General features: G+C 35.5%; 1 protein-coding gene across 1 annotated transcript in view; it reads left to right on the forward strand.

Moving 5' to 3' along the window:
- Nucleotides 1-362: 362 nt before the first annotated feature.
- SLC30A8 (solute carrier family 30 member 8) overlaps nucleotides 363-14,598 on the forward strand; it is a 39,434-nt gene continuing 25,198 nt past the window's right edge. Inside the window, exons 1-2 of the mRNA XM_011360369.2 lie at nucleotides 363-433; nucleotides 11,196-11,395. Of these exons, the coding sequence (XP_011358671.1) occupies nucleotides 363-433; nucleotides 11,196-11,395 (271 nt within the window). The remainder of the gene's footprint in view (nucleotides 434-11,195; nucleotides 11,396-14,598) is intronic.

The raw sequence follows: 14,598 nt of genomic DNA on the forward strand, positions 1-14,598 counted from the left end.
GGAAATGTGTGCACACACACACACACACACACACACACACACGCACACGCACACACACCCACCCCTTCATATGATCCTACCTGCAAGTCTCCCGAGGAAAGGAATTTCTGTGGGTGAGAGAATGAAGCCAGACGATATTCCAAGAAGACTATAATTTTAGCCGACCTACCAAGAACATGGATGTAGGAGGCTAAGTCCTGGAAGCCTTTTTATTTTTTATTTTGGAAAGTGTGTGAATAATTATAATGCTGCTTTGCTTCCAAAACTGGACAGTGAGTTAAAGAGCAGCAGCAGCAGCAGCAACAGTAGCAGCAACAATAACAAGAATAACAAGAACAGCAAAAGCTCTTATCCTGGCCACCATGGAATTCCTTGAAAGAACTTATCTTGTGAATAACAAAGCCACCAAGATGTATGCCTTCACACTAGACAGGTAACAGACATCGGCTTCTGCTTCACAATTTTCTGTGTCTTCAATACTCAATAAATCCCTAGATCCTTCAGCTGCAAACTTGCAACTTGGGGGCATTTGTAAAATTTTATAAACTGTTGGCTGACTTGTATAATTCACATCCTCAAACATGTAATACTCTATATCGTTGGTTTGATTACTTAAATATCTTAAGAGCTTGAAGGATACACTTTATGAATGTATTCTTCATCTGTATATTTCCTTCTAGCAAACAGAGATATACAATCTCATGTATTTATCTTTCTTTTCCTCAATTATTCCCACTTTTAAGATAGATAATTTTATTAAATTATATTTAGAAAGAATGAAGGCTTTTCAACTACGTGACTACATTGATCTTAAAATTATTTGCTACTTTCTTAATAATATAGTACCATTAAAATATACACACCTATAATAAAATAGCTGAGTTTAATGTTCTATATACTTCTACTTCCTTTTAGTATCTCCCACCGTGCCACATGCGATATATTCATTCATTTCCCCTTATTTAAAAATGATTGAATAAAATACCTGGATCTATAATGGAGATGAAAACATTCCTAGTCCCAGATCTGTCCTCTAGAAACTTTGAGTCTAATATGAAATACATGTAAGAAAAAGTCATTTACAAAATAGCATATACATGTCGTTTGGGACGTTCAATGAGAATACCTCAAGGGAACCTAGTTTGGAGGCCAGAAAAAGCTTCTCAGAAGTAATAGGCTGAGAACTGAAAAATAAAAAGAAGTTAGAGTAAGGTAGAGAAATACTATACAGGAAGTAGAGTTAGGGAAAGTTTTTCAGACTGACCGAATTTTCTGCTAAAGACAGGGACATGCCAGAATGAGAGTGGTGTATCTGGGGAATTCAACCCAAGTAGAGAACGAAGAGAAACACACTCAGCACATGTAGACGAATGACTGAAAATCTGAAATGAATTCATGTTAGGGGCAGAATTTAAGAGACTGCTTACCCATTCATAATATATGTAATGTTTTTGTTTGTTTCATGGAGCTAGACTAATATTCCAAAGGGTAGCTACATTGTGTTTGATAGCATCAAATATTTGAGCAACCGCAAAGAGACTTTCTCTTAGGATATTTATAACTTTGCTTAAGAATGCATGACAAAGAATTGAACATGACAAAGAATCTCGCCTTATAAGAATTATTTTTCTTAGAATATAATATTAAACATGATTTACTGAAATCATAAACAATAAAACCTTATGTTAAATCAGGCAGAAATTTTGGACAACAAATTGTTAACACTATGGATGCTGTTAACAGAGCATCTCTACATTATTGAAATAACAGTATTTCCCTTGTCATTAAAATAGACCATTAGCACTCTGTTATGCAAATAAAGCAAACCATTTATAGTTATGTTTGCCTCATAAATGGGTGTGATTTTCCAGATACAGTGAGGATAAAAAATGTCAAACGCATTTTTATTTTTCCTGTCTTTTCAAATCAAAACAATTAAACCTGGAAGAGATTGTTTATCCTGATCCCTCGTTTTGCCAGTAAGGAAGCTGAATGCCATAGAAAATAAATGCCTGTCTTAAGGTCAAATGTCTGATCACGGCAGAGTCGGAATCTGGACCCGCACCTCCTGTCAGTGAACACAGTGCTCCCCTTCTGCCTCCATTCCTCCTGAGCACACGCTCACCATGTGGCCTCCTGAATCCTTAATCTATTTCCTTCTGAGGTCACGTGTACCTTGATTTCCTCATTTATTTGCTTCTTTCATCACCTCCCCCTGTGTTTGTTCTGTCTCTAGTTCATAGATACTTCCTGATAGTCCTTCTCTTTTCTCCTTCCTCCGCTTTTTTATGTACCACTAGCTTTCTATTTAAATTGCTACCAGCTGTTAAGAAATTTAACCTGAAGGAATCTTCATTCTCTAATTCCACAGAGGAGTGTTTCATTTATTTATTGCTATGCAAAAAAACCTACCCTCTCCCAAACCTAGTGGCTTAAACTACCATCAGTTTATCACTCAAAATTGCATGGGTCAGGATATGGGCAGGGCTCTGGCTGGAGTCAGTTAGGTTTGCTCATGAGGCTGCATTCTGCTGGTGTCCGGGCTGTGCTAGAAGGTCACGGAAGACTTCACTCACATGTCTGGGGTCTTTGTGTTGGCTTTGACTGGTTTTCATACTCCTTCCCATGGTTTCTCTCTCTGTATGGTATCTCATCTTAGGTTGGCCTGGGCATCTTTATATAGCAGTTCAAGAGAACAACAGTGGAATTTGACAGGGCTCAGAGAGCCTAAGCTCAGAACTGGCACAGCTTCATTCTACCACATTTGATGGCTTAAAGTATGTCCCAAGTCCCAGATTTAAGGGGCGGGACAATAGATTCCATCTCTTGATGGCATGTGCATAAAGGAATTGTTGGAAGTCACCTTTACAGACATTTTACCACAGAAAATAGTAATACTGGTCTCTGTAGGTGCCGTGAACACTATTGTGCAGTCTCCTATACCCCCACCCCAATTCCCATTCCAGTGATGGGATTCCCTAGACTTTAGTCTCTTGGCAGCAGAGATACTTGTACAAAGTTTACCTACACAGTCAATATGGTTTTCTTGGTGTTGAGTTGGAGGGATCGAGTTTCTCTTTTTCCCAAATCATATATTAAGGAGGTGCAGGGATGTGAAGGCAGGGACAGAAGGTAGGGACAAATTACTGGAATCTTTTCAGTATGAAGCCTTAAAAGTATGTATGTGTGAGCTAGGACTTCTTGAATGGTGATGTGATGAATTCAGCGGACCTCCTTCCCCAATGAAACAACCATTTAACTGATAAAAATTATTTTAAAAAATCCAACAATTTAAAATCTTTGAAAATTGTCTTAAGGCATGCAGTACATTGAGAACTATTTATTCAAGAAAATCTACTAAATCTCAGTAAGAAGCAAAAGCATGTGGCATTTGAACCATGACCTGCTCCATTACCCTCCCTTTCCCCCAAGCTTGGTGTGATGAAAGCTCTACTCTGGATGGGTGTAGCTAAAATACAGGGATACCTCTTCTTCCAGCTTCTAATCGAGGGCTACAGTTAACCCCTAGAACAAAAGGCTGTTGGAATCTCTCATTTCCCCAGCTCCATGTTGCAGAACCTCTATTCAATGCAAACCCCAAGCGGACTGGGGCCCCCTCCTTCCACTTAGTCCCTATACATAGGGAAAAATCTCTAGTTCAGAAGCAGCAAGGTCTTGAACATCCCTGCCCTGGCTCACACATAGGGTGGAGGTTCTTCAGCCCTTACTTATAGAGTGGAAGTGTCTCTCCAAGAGAAGTAGGTCACTGTTTCTTCTGCCAGTTCTGGTGCCACTGCAGAGGTTCTACCCATGGGGAGAGGCAGCCCATAAGATCAGAGAGCTATGCATCCTTCCCTTAGAGAACTGATAATACATCAGCTGAAAGTTTATTTGAAACAGAACATTGGGAATTTTAAGCGCAAGGGTACTGTTAAAAACAATGAAGATTTTGCTGGTGAGCAATCAAGAGTAATAGGCTGGTTGCTCTGTGACAGCAACAAGCTAAAAGGTAGACCAGATAGAAGTTTAACAGAAACAGCCAAGGAAACATAGAGGTAAAAAGAGCCCTCATGGAATTGACACAAGCTACAAAGTTTGGCTTCAATTACTACCCCTGTTATGGACTGAATGTTTTTGTCACCCCAAAATTCATATGTTGAAACCACAAAGCCTATGTAAATATATTGAAGATAGGGTCTTTAAGGAGGTGATTAATGTTAAATGAGGTCGTTAAGGTAGAGCCCTGAGATGATGGAACTGACGTCTTTATAGAAGAGGAAGAGATACCAGAGATCTTTCTCTCTCTACCATGAGAGGACATGGTAAGAAGGAAGCTGTCTACAAGCCTGGAAGAGAGTCCTCACCAGAAACCAAATTTTCTAAACCTTAATCACAGACTTCCAGCCTCCAGAATTTTGAGAAAACAAATTTCTGTTTTTTAGGCTACTTACTCTGTGGTATTTTGTTGTAAAGGCTTGAGCAGACTAATACAGGGCCCCACTTTAACTGGATCAGACTGTGGAGCTATTTATGCCTTAGACCATTGTTGAAAACAGTAGTGCAATCGGCAAGCAATTGAGGAGGCCAGCATCCGGGTGTGATATCAGAGCAGCCAGAAACTTAACAGTGAGACCACAGAAAGAGACAGTCAAAGCAAACACGATTAAAATGATCACCATCCCTGAACAAGGGTATGCGGGGAGGTCAGGATGGCCGTCCCTCTGCCCAAGGCTATACTCTGAGGAATGACAAAAAAGGCTGCACATGCAGGGAATAGATTCTACTGAATTAGACAGGTCACTAAACAAATTAAAAACAAGTAAACAGTAACAACGACAAGCCCATGAGGGATCAAAATCCACAATTACTACAATATATTATCTAAAACATGCAGTTTCCAGCAAAGAAACAGGAAAGGATAACCTACTCGCAATAGAAAGAACAAGTAATAGAAACTGCCTTGAAGGGGCCCTTCTGTTGGACTTAGCATTCAAATATTTTAAAGCAGTTATTATAAATATATTCGAAGAATTAAAGAAAATCATGTTTAAAGAATTAAAGGTAGATATGATGACAATGTCTCACCAAATAGAGAATATCAATAAAAATAGAGGGAAATTATAAAAAAAAGAACCAAATGGAAATTCTGAAGTTGAAAAGTATAATAAGTGAAATAAAGAGACTCATTTATGTATGAACTGGTAGAAGAAAGAATCAGTGAATGTTACTATAGAGCAATAGATAATAGAAAATAAAGGACAGGAAAAAGAATAAAAATTAACAGAGCCTCAGAGAGAAATGTGTTATATGGTAAAATGTCCTAACATACCCATAATGGGAGTACCAGAAAGAGAGGAGAGAGAAAGGAGCAGAAACTTATTCAAAGGAACAATGGCAGAAATTTTCCAAAACTGGGTAAAAAAAATTAATCTACACATCCATAATAGTCAACAAACTCTAAGAATCAAGGCAAACAGATCTATACTATGACATATCATAGTCACAACATTAAAAACAAAACACAGAGAAAATCTTCAAAGTAGTAAAAGAGAAAGATTTATCATGTGTAAGAGTGTCTCAGTTAGATTAACAGCTGACTTCTATCAGAAAATGAGGAGGCTCATCAACTGTAATTGAAATGTACAAATATTTTTAAAAAACAACAAAACATAGACCAAATGTAAACTAAATTCTTTAAATGTTTCTGTATATTTGAAAGTTTGTCATAATAAAATGTTGGAAAAAAACAAACAAACAAAAAAAGAAACAAAGGAAGACGGAAGACCATGGGATGACATATTCAAAAATATGTGCTGAAATTAAAAACAAAACAAAAACAAAACTCTGCCAACCAATCATTTTTATCCAGCAAAACTATCTTTCTGAAATAAAGGTAAAATAAAGACATTCTCAGATGATCAAAATTGGAGAGAATTTTTGCTAGCAGATTTACCCTACAAGTAATAGTAAAGGGAATTCTTCAGGCTCAAAACATATGATACCAGATATTGAATCAATGTACCCATACACTCACACCCAAATAGAATCAGTAAAGATAATTATAAAAGATACCATATTTACTCTCCTTTTTTCTCTCAATTGATTTAAAGATAAATTGCATAAAAAACAATGCATATAATCTTAGATGAAATATAAAAATTCATAGAAAGATACCAACTACCAAACTAACTCAAGAGGAAATAGAAAATCTGAGTAGACCTATAACAAGTAAAGAGATTAAGTTAGTAATCAAAAAACTTCACATGAAGAAAATTTCAAGCCCAGATGTCTTTACTGTGGTTTCTATCAAATATATAAAGGAGAATTAATATCAAATATTTCAAATAACAAAAGTGGAGTGAACATTTTCTGACTCATTCTATGAAGTCAATATTCCATAGATAGCTAAACTATAGAAATGAAAGCATAAAATAGAAATGAAAACACTGCCACAGAACCTTGTATATAAATTTTCATAAGAGCATTACTTGGAAGAGCCAAAAAAAAGAGAAAGAACCTAAATGTCCCCTGACTTCTTAACAGATAAATAAAATGTTGTATATCTATACAATGGAATATTATTTGGAAATAAAACGCAATAAAGCACTGATGTATTAATACTTGCTACAACATGGATGGAGCTTGAAAACATTATGCTAAATAAAAGAAGTCATTCCCAAAACCACATATTGTATAATTTCATTTCTATGACATGTCCAAAATAGGCAAAATTTTAGAGACAGGAAGTAAATTAGCAGTTGCCTGGGCATAGGGTCTTGTGTAAGGAGATTGGGGCCTTACTACTGTTGGTATGGAGTTTCTTTTTGGGGGACAGAAGTGTTCTATATTAGATTGTGTTGATGGTGGCCTAACTCTGCGAATATGCTAAAATCCATTAAATTGTACACATTAAATGGGTCAATTGTGTGATATGTGAATTATATCTTTAAAAAACTGTTTTTAAAGGGGAGTAGGGCATAGAATACCTAGACTGGGATATTAAATTATATTTTATTCTATGAACATTTTTATTCCCTTCTCTCTCTAGCTTTCTCCCCTCAAAACACTTCTTTCATATCACTCATTTATTTCACAAACATTTAACCAAATAAATGGTCTCCATGTTATGCCCTTCTACACTCTAGCTTTCCAAGCAGCACCCAAAGTGATCATTTTAGAAATATGACCTCATAATGGTACTTCCCTGATCAAAACCTTCCAACTTCCTCCTTCTAGACTCTGAAGAAAAACAGTTTAGAATGTCCTGTAGAGATCTGCATGATCTGACTTCTGCCTTCTTTGACTTTGTCCAATTTCTGTTCATGACAAGCTTTTGAACAAAACAAACTCTTTCTTGCCTTTGGACTTGTGCATCAGCAAGGACCTCTACCTGTGACATTCCTCCTTTACTTAGGTCTGTTTCCAGTTATCCTTTAACTCACTGCTGAGCTATCGCCTCTACAGACGTGCCTACCCTTTCCGCTCTTTTTAAAGTAGCCTCACCTTTCCTCTCCCAGTCACCGCCCATGATACTACAGAGCCTCTGTCACTGTCAGATGATTTACTGTTTGCTTCCTTCTGCTAGAATATCAGCTGCTTAGGTCAGGAACTTTGTCTTAGAGTCCATGGTATCATCAGCATTTCTGACTGTGCAGGCACGCCGTAGGCATGCAATACATTTTTGTTGAATGAATGAATACATGAAATGTTGGAAATGCATTGTGAGGTCTACACCTTCATCTTCTTTTCTAACAAATAGTAGGAGAAGTGAGGTGAAAGTAGAAAGAAAAAAAATGATTTTATGTAGCCAACAGATGAATTAAGAGAGTGAAAAATATTTCCAGCTCCATTTTACAGATACAGAAACAAAGGGGTTTGACTTCTGCCACCAACAAAAATAAAATACAAAATAAAAATAAAAGCTTTGCCAAGATCAGAAATAAAGCTCCATTTTCTAATTCTTACTTTAAAAAAAAAATGAACTCAAAGTTCTAAGTTATTAACATCAACTTTTCTACTATTTTCCTTCTCTTTCTCCCCTTTTTTCTCTTTGATGCTACCGTAAATTTCTTTGTTCTGGCCTAGTGTTCCCACTCTTCAAAGCCTCAACAATATTTGATGCGTAGGAATCTACGGTGATTTATTCATTGGCAGTAAATTTAAACTTAATTTTTTGATGCATCATAGCACTTGCTTTTTAGAACCTTCTTTGAAAGATTCTTGGCCTTCACATCATCTTTCAGCTCAAAAGCCTGCTCTGCACCTGGAGATGCTTTGACCACTTTCCTCTAATGTATTTTAACTTTGGTTCTTAACTTCTTTTGGAATCATGGATCATTGTGGGAGCCCAGTGAAAACTGTGGGCTCTTGCCTCCCCCCATAAAACACACACACACACACACACTGCATCCAATTTCAATGGACCCTCTTGAAGCCCACTTCTGGCTGCCTGGCTTAGTGCTTCAATAAGCAATCTCAGCTCAAAGTATATTATCTACACTGGTTAATCTTAGGTTTAGGATATGGAAAAGTATTTAAAAGTCAAAATCGGCCAGGTTTCTTGCATTTTTCCCTTGCGGCACTGCCCATGGGCTGTGCTCCTGGCGGCGTTCCTACTTTGGTCTGCCTTCTAAACTGCTTCAAGATAAGTTCTATCTCCCGGTCATTTAGCAGCTGGTTTTCTCTGGCCACAAGATTCATGAAAAATATAAAATTAAGCAAAGCTTCATATGACCACAGTAAACCAGTGGTCATATAAACAGGGCCAGAACAATTGGTGACCCTGTCTCGTGCTGCCTTCTCATGCACAAGGAAAGGGAGAACCTCCACCATGTTTCTTATTAGTTCTCAGGCTCCTCTGAGTTGAAGACCACTGGTGACTCGCACTACTACATTATGTGGTGGTTATTGTCAGGATATGTATCACATTACAAAGGCAAAGGTTTATAGGCATAAATTTTCTACGTGCCTCTTTCCGAATGGTTCTTATTCCAAAATGAAGATTATTTGGAACTGCTTAAAATCCTGAGTGCTATTAACATCATTGGTACAAACATTCTGAAGTCAGTTTGGCAAAATACATCAAAGTCCTTTAAAATGTAGATATTCTTTGACCAAGGAATTCCCATTCTAGGGTTACATTTTAAGGAGATAATATATGGAGCAAAGATTAACTATAAGGATATGAATCACAGTGATTATATGAGCAAATAGTTGGGAAAAATGAATTATCCAATAATAGAAAATAAATTATGCTGTAACATATCTATATTATATATAATGATCTCTATATGTTAAAAATAATGATGTAGAATATTTAACAAATGGAGAAAATGTTAACAATATATACAGCTAAGAATCGGGTTCCAAAGCTGTATCTTTGGTAGGAACCTATTATGACACTGTCATTTCATCCACAATCCATTCTGGCCCATCCCCCCATCCAGCCTTGTGATTTGGTAGCATTTACCCGCCTCTCAGCTCTAGGAGTCAGCGTGGCTCAGTTAGCTACACCATGGAACCATGTTCAGTTAGGCAATCTTCTTACTGCAACAAGTTCTAAGCCAATTAAACCACCTGTATTCTCCTGGCTATAGAGGTTGGTTCTCATTTGGCCAAACTGGCATGAAACTCGGGACTCTTGTTTAGTGGCTGGGAACAGGGACACTCCCTCTTCCTGTAGAAGAAAAAGCAAGTGTGTAGCTCTGATTACCTTGGGCAACCATCCCACGACCATGAGGAAAACCAGCCTGAGGTTGAAGCATAGTTAGAACTGCAAAGCAATAGATCCGGAGCCTTGATAAATCAGCCTGAAGCCTGATATCTCTAGACATTTTCGGTTGCAGAACCAATAATCCCCATTTATTAACTAACCTAGCAGGAGCTTTTGTTTCTGGACTTGCAGTCAAAACCACCCTAATTAATATGTTCTCTATTATGTATAAAAAGTGTGTTTCTACATTACAAAGCTAAACAACAAGTCAATAATAGCTGTCCCTTGCAGATGAAGTACCAATGATTTTCCCCTCTGCTTTGTGCTTTTCTGTAATTCCAGATTTTCAATAGTGACTATATATTATTTTATTCAGAAAAAAACCGAATACATTATGATAATTATAGTCATAATCATCATCATCATCTCAGCCAAAGCCTTCTTATCTTTAATTTCAGATGGTGATAAGGCAAATGAAATGGCTCTTCAGGTGCTGGCTAATTTATTTCTGTTTTACACCTTTTAAAGCTAGGAACACAAAGTTCCTAATTCTAAGAATATTATTAATGTCTTCTAATAAGTTTATTTAAAAATTGAAATCTGATTAGTTCAAGATATGTGGACCTTGACTGTAAAGAGTAATTTTAGGTATATCGATGTTCAGGTAGAGAGGCAGTGTGAGTGTAGTGGAAAAAAACACACTGGGTTTGGGATCCTAGTTCAGCCATTTCTTGCCCATTTGACCGCAGTCTATTAGTTAACCTCTTTGAACCTTATTTACGGCAGCTAAGAAACTGTGAGATTGGACTAAATGTTATCTATAATCTTTCTATCTGTGAAATTCTATAATTCTATAAAGGGCCCTAAATAATTATTTATATTTGAACAGAACTGATATGTACGGCTTGCTTTAGGAAGTATAAGTGAGTTTCAATTCCTATTATCATTTGCCTGGTAGATTGTCTGCAAAGCTGTGTTAAGAGAGTTTCTGAGGGTCCATGTGGACTCAGCAGGAAAAAGTGCTATGATCTATTAACAACGTTGCTGTGGAGAGGACAGTGACAGTGGGTGAATGAATCATCAGGCCGGCTTATAGGCTTATACACACATCTCTAACATCGTTCCCACCGCCTTTCTTTACTTGTGGAACAGTGTCCAATATCCTTTCAAAGTGAAGTAACTGGGAAGGAAATGCATCAAAATGTATCTGTTTCCTTTCTCCTATTCCTTTGACATCTCTTAATCACTGATGGTAGAGACTGAATAAGAGTTTGACTGAATGAAAGCAACACTTGTAGTTGAGATTTCATAAGAAAATTTCTTGCTGTTCCTTACACTTGATATTTCTTGTAGAGGGAGCTGTGAATTGTAACTTCCTAGCTAGTTTGCAAATGTCCTAATAGTGGTTCTGAGAATGGGTGGGGCTGTCAGCGAAGTGTTTGCAGCCATGTTCACTATTTGCTTCTGTCAAACTTATTCCTAGTGTGGACCTCCAGCAGAAACCCTTGAATAAAGACCAATGTCCTGGAGAGAAGCCAGAGGAGTTGGAGTCAGGAGCCATCCATCACTGCCACGGCAACTCCAAGGCCATGGAGAACAGGGCAAATGAGCAAGTCTACGCTAAGTGGAAACTCTGTGCTGCTTCAGGAATATGTTTCGTGTTCATGATTGCAGAGGTAGTGGGTGAGTATTTCTCAAAAAGCCTTCTCTTATTAAACAGGCAAGCAAACAAAACCCTGCATCATTGTGTTAGGGTTACCTAGGCTCTTCTTTTAAAGTAAGAGTTAATATTTTCTGTCATTATAGATAAGTTGGAAAATAGAAGGAAACAAAAAGAATTCATTGCTATCCCACGTCTGAGTGCTAACCTCCAATAAACTTATGTAGTTTTGTACAATATATTTTCTATTCATAGCTCAGTTTTTTAAACATAACTGAGAGCATACCGAATGCTTTTGACCATGCCGTCAAATACTCTTCAAAAACATTTTTATGCCTGAACAATATTCTATAATACAGTTCACTGTGATTTACATAACCATCTTTCTATTGTTAGAAACTTAGGGAATTTTTCCCTGCTTATGGACAATGCTGCAATGAAAATTATTGAATAAAATTTTGCCTGCCTTTATGGTGAATCCTTTCAAAGAGATTTCTAAAAGTAGAAATAATTGAAGGACATACAATACTTTTATTACTTCTTGATGCATACTGCCAAACTGTTATCTAGAAAGCTTGAAACAATTTGTATGTCTGCCGGCTCTATATGAGAATAATTTTCTCTCCAAATATTTACTAGAACTTATTTTAATCTTTTAAAAATCTTTTTTTATGGGGAAATATTCTTATTTTAATATTAATTCCTTTCATTGTTACTGCTATAATATTTTTGCATGCATATTAGTGATCTGTTATTTCCCTGTTAATCCATTTTCTGCTTGCCTTTTAATGCCTGTTGCTCATTTGTTTTTTAGATAATTTGTAATTCTCTATATTGAGCTCAGAGAACTCTTTATATAGTTAGGATATTAAACTTTTGTTATATTTGTTATAAATATTTTTTCAGTTTGATGTTTACTTCCTAATTTTTGTTTAATTTTTAGCTTGACTTAGAGAAGTTATAAATATTATATAGGTAATTGTATTTAAAATTTCATTTTGAGCTAATTTATTTTATTACTCTTTCACTATTAGTGCTTAATAAGCCTCCCCAAGCTACTGAGAAGATAAATACCATTCAACTGTTGTTCAAATTTTCGCATTTAATTTTAAATCAATGTGAAAGTAAATAAGCTCTAAGAATTGAAAGTTCTTTTTCTAAATAGCTAACAAAGTTTTCAGCATTATTTATGAAATAATTATTTTATCCATTGATTTTTTGATGTTTCTTTTATCATTTATCAAATTTTTATAAACATAGGGTTTCATTCTAAGGTGTTTCACTGATCTGTGTTGCTAGTCTCTATCAGCGACATATTTAATGCAAACTTATATGCTATAGTATCACTTGTTCTTTATTATTCCTGTTTAACAAAAAAAAAGGTAAAGGCTATTCATTTCTGTTTATTATTCTAATTAAACATGAGAATTATTTTGTTCAGTTCCCTCCAAAATCTACTTATGATTTTATTGGTGTATAAATTAATTTGGGAACAAATTTCTTTAAAATACATACTCAGTTTTCTCTCTGGGAATTTGGTATGTTTCTCCATTTATCCCAATATTCTACATCTCCCCTCAGAGTTTTGTGGTTTTAGTTTATTTGTGTTTGTTTTAACATAGGGATAGCCTACTTCTTGCTAGAGTTATTTATAGTTATTTTATGTGTTTGGTTTATTCTTTCCAGAGGTTAGTGGGGTTTTTCTTTTCTTGTATCCTGTTTTCTAGATGGTTACTTTTTTGTAGTCTGGAAAGAGTTCATTTTGTACACTCATTTTGCACTCAACAGTGTACATATTTGAAATATTATCATTCTAAATGTATCTCAGTCCATTTTCCTTGTTCCTCTCTCATCCATTCTCTCCCATCCCAGGAGATAAGCCTTTCTTTTGCAAAAAAACACATTTCTCCTCATTTTCAATAGTTATACCTCTTCTCTATGTTTCATATTTTTATCATGCTAAATAATATCTTCTGCTAAATCAAATCTATGTTCAACTATTTAACTATTATGCAAAATGTTTCCTGAGAGGTTAAATATTTTTATTATGTTAATAAAATGTTCTCCTTGCTTAGCTTTTTAAATGGTTAACAAATGGTCAAGGATGAGCACTGACGTTTATCAAATATCTTTTAAATTATTTCGACTAAAATATTTTTGACCCATTGTTGATGTGTATTATATTCAGAGTTTTCACAATATAATATGATTTTGTATTTCTGGCATTATGATGATAATAACTAATATTTATTTAATGCTTACTAAGTACCAAAAACTGTAATGCGTGCTTTCTTTCCATTATATTACCTTTCTTAATCCTGTCAAAAACCCTGAGAGGTAGGTCCTGTTATTGCACTTTGTCAATGAGATACCTGAAGCACAAAGAGTAAAATATTCTACTTTAGTAGCATACCTGCAAGGGGGCAGGCAGTCTGAATCCCAGGGCTTGGGTTCTTAGGCTCTCACGATGATGCCTCTCAATTTGACTGTGGAGTGCTGTGGGCCATTCTTTCAATGCATTGATTGGTCTGAGTCACTCACATTTTTATTATGATTTTTACACCTTTGTTGATAATGGAAATTTAACTATAGTTTTCTGTTTTGGAGCTATTTTTCTAAGTTTTTGAATCAAGAGTTATACATATCAAAAATGAAAAGCTTAGTTTTAATAATACCTTAAAAAAAAAAAACCTGAAAGGGTATATATAACATTGTAATTATCTCTTCCTTTTCAAGAAGGAACTCCCTGATAAATCGTGGGGCTTTGGAGACACTCTTGGAAATAATCCTTTGATATAGTTTTTTAGCTTCTTCCTCATTCATTGACATACTCAAAATTTCTACTTCTTGAGTAAATTTTTCTTTTTCCAAAGTCATTCATCTCATCAAAATTTTCAAATTCATTAACATGCAATGGAATATAATAGTCTCATATTGATATTATTTATTCTTTCCTCATTTTAACATTGCTTATATTTTTTCTTTTCTTTTCCTTGATTTAATTTGGTAGATATCTATTTTATTGATATATTATTTGCATACATTTTCTTGAATATATTATTATTTTACTGTTTATTCTGTTTTTTAATTCATAATTTTGACTTTATAAATCTTTTTTTTACTCTCTCCATCTTTCTTTTTTCAGGGTTGTATTCTCATTGCATATTTTAGTATCTTAGACTACATTCTTATTTTTATCATTCCTTTTTATTAATAATAAAACTAT

This window comes from Pteropus vampyrus, unplaced genomic scaffold (assembly GCF_000151845.1).
Source record: "Pteropus vampyrus isolate Shadow unplaced genomic scaffold, Pvam_2.0 Scaffold54, whole genome shotgun sequence".
Taxonomy (NCBI): Eukaryota; Metazoa; Chordata; class Mammalia; order Chiroptera; family Pteropodidae; genus Pteropus; species Pteropus vampyrus.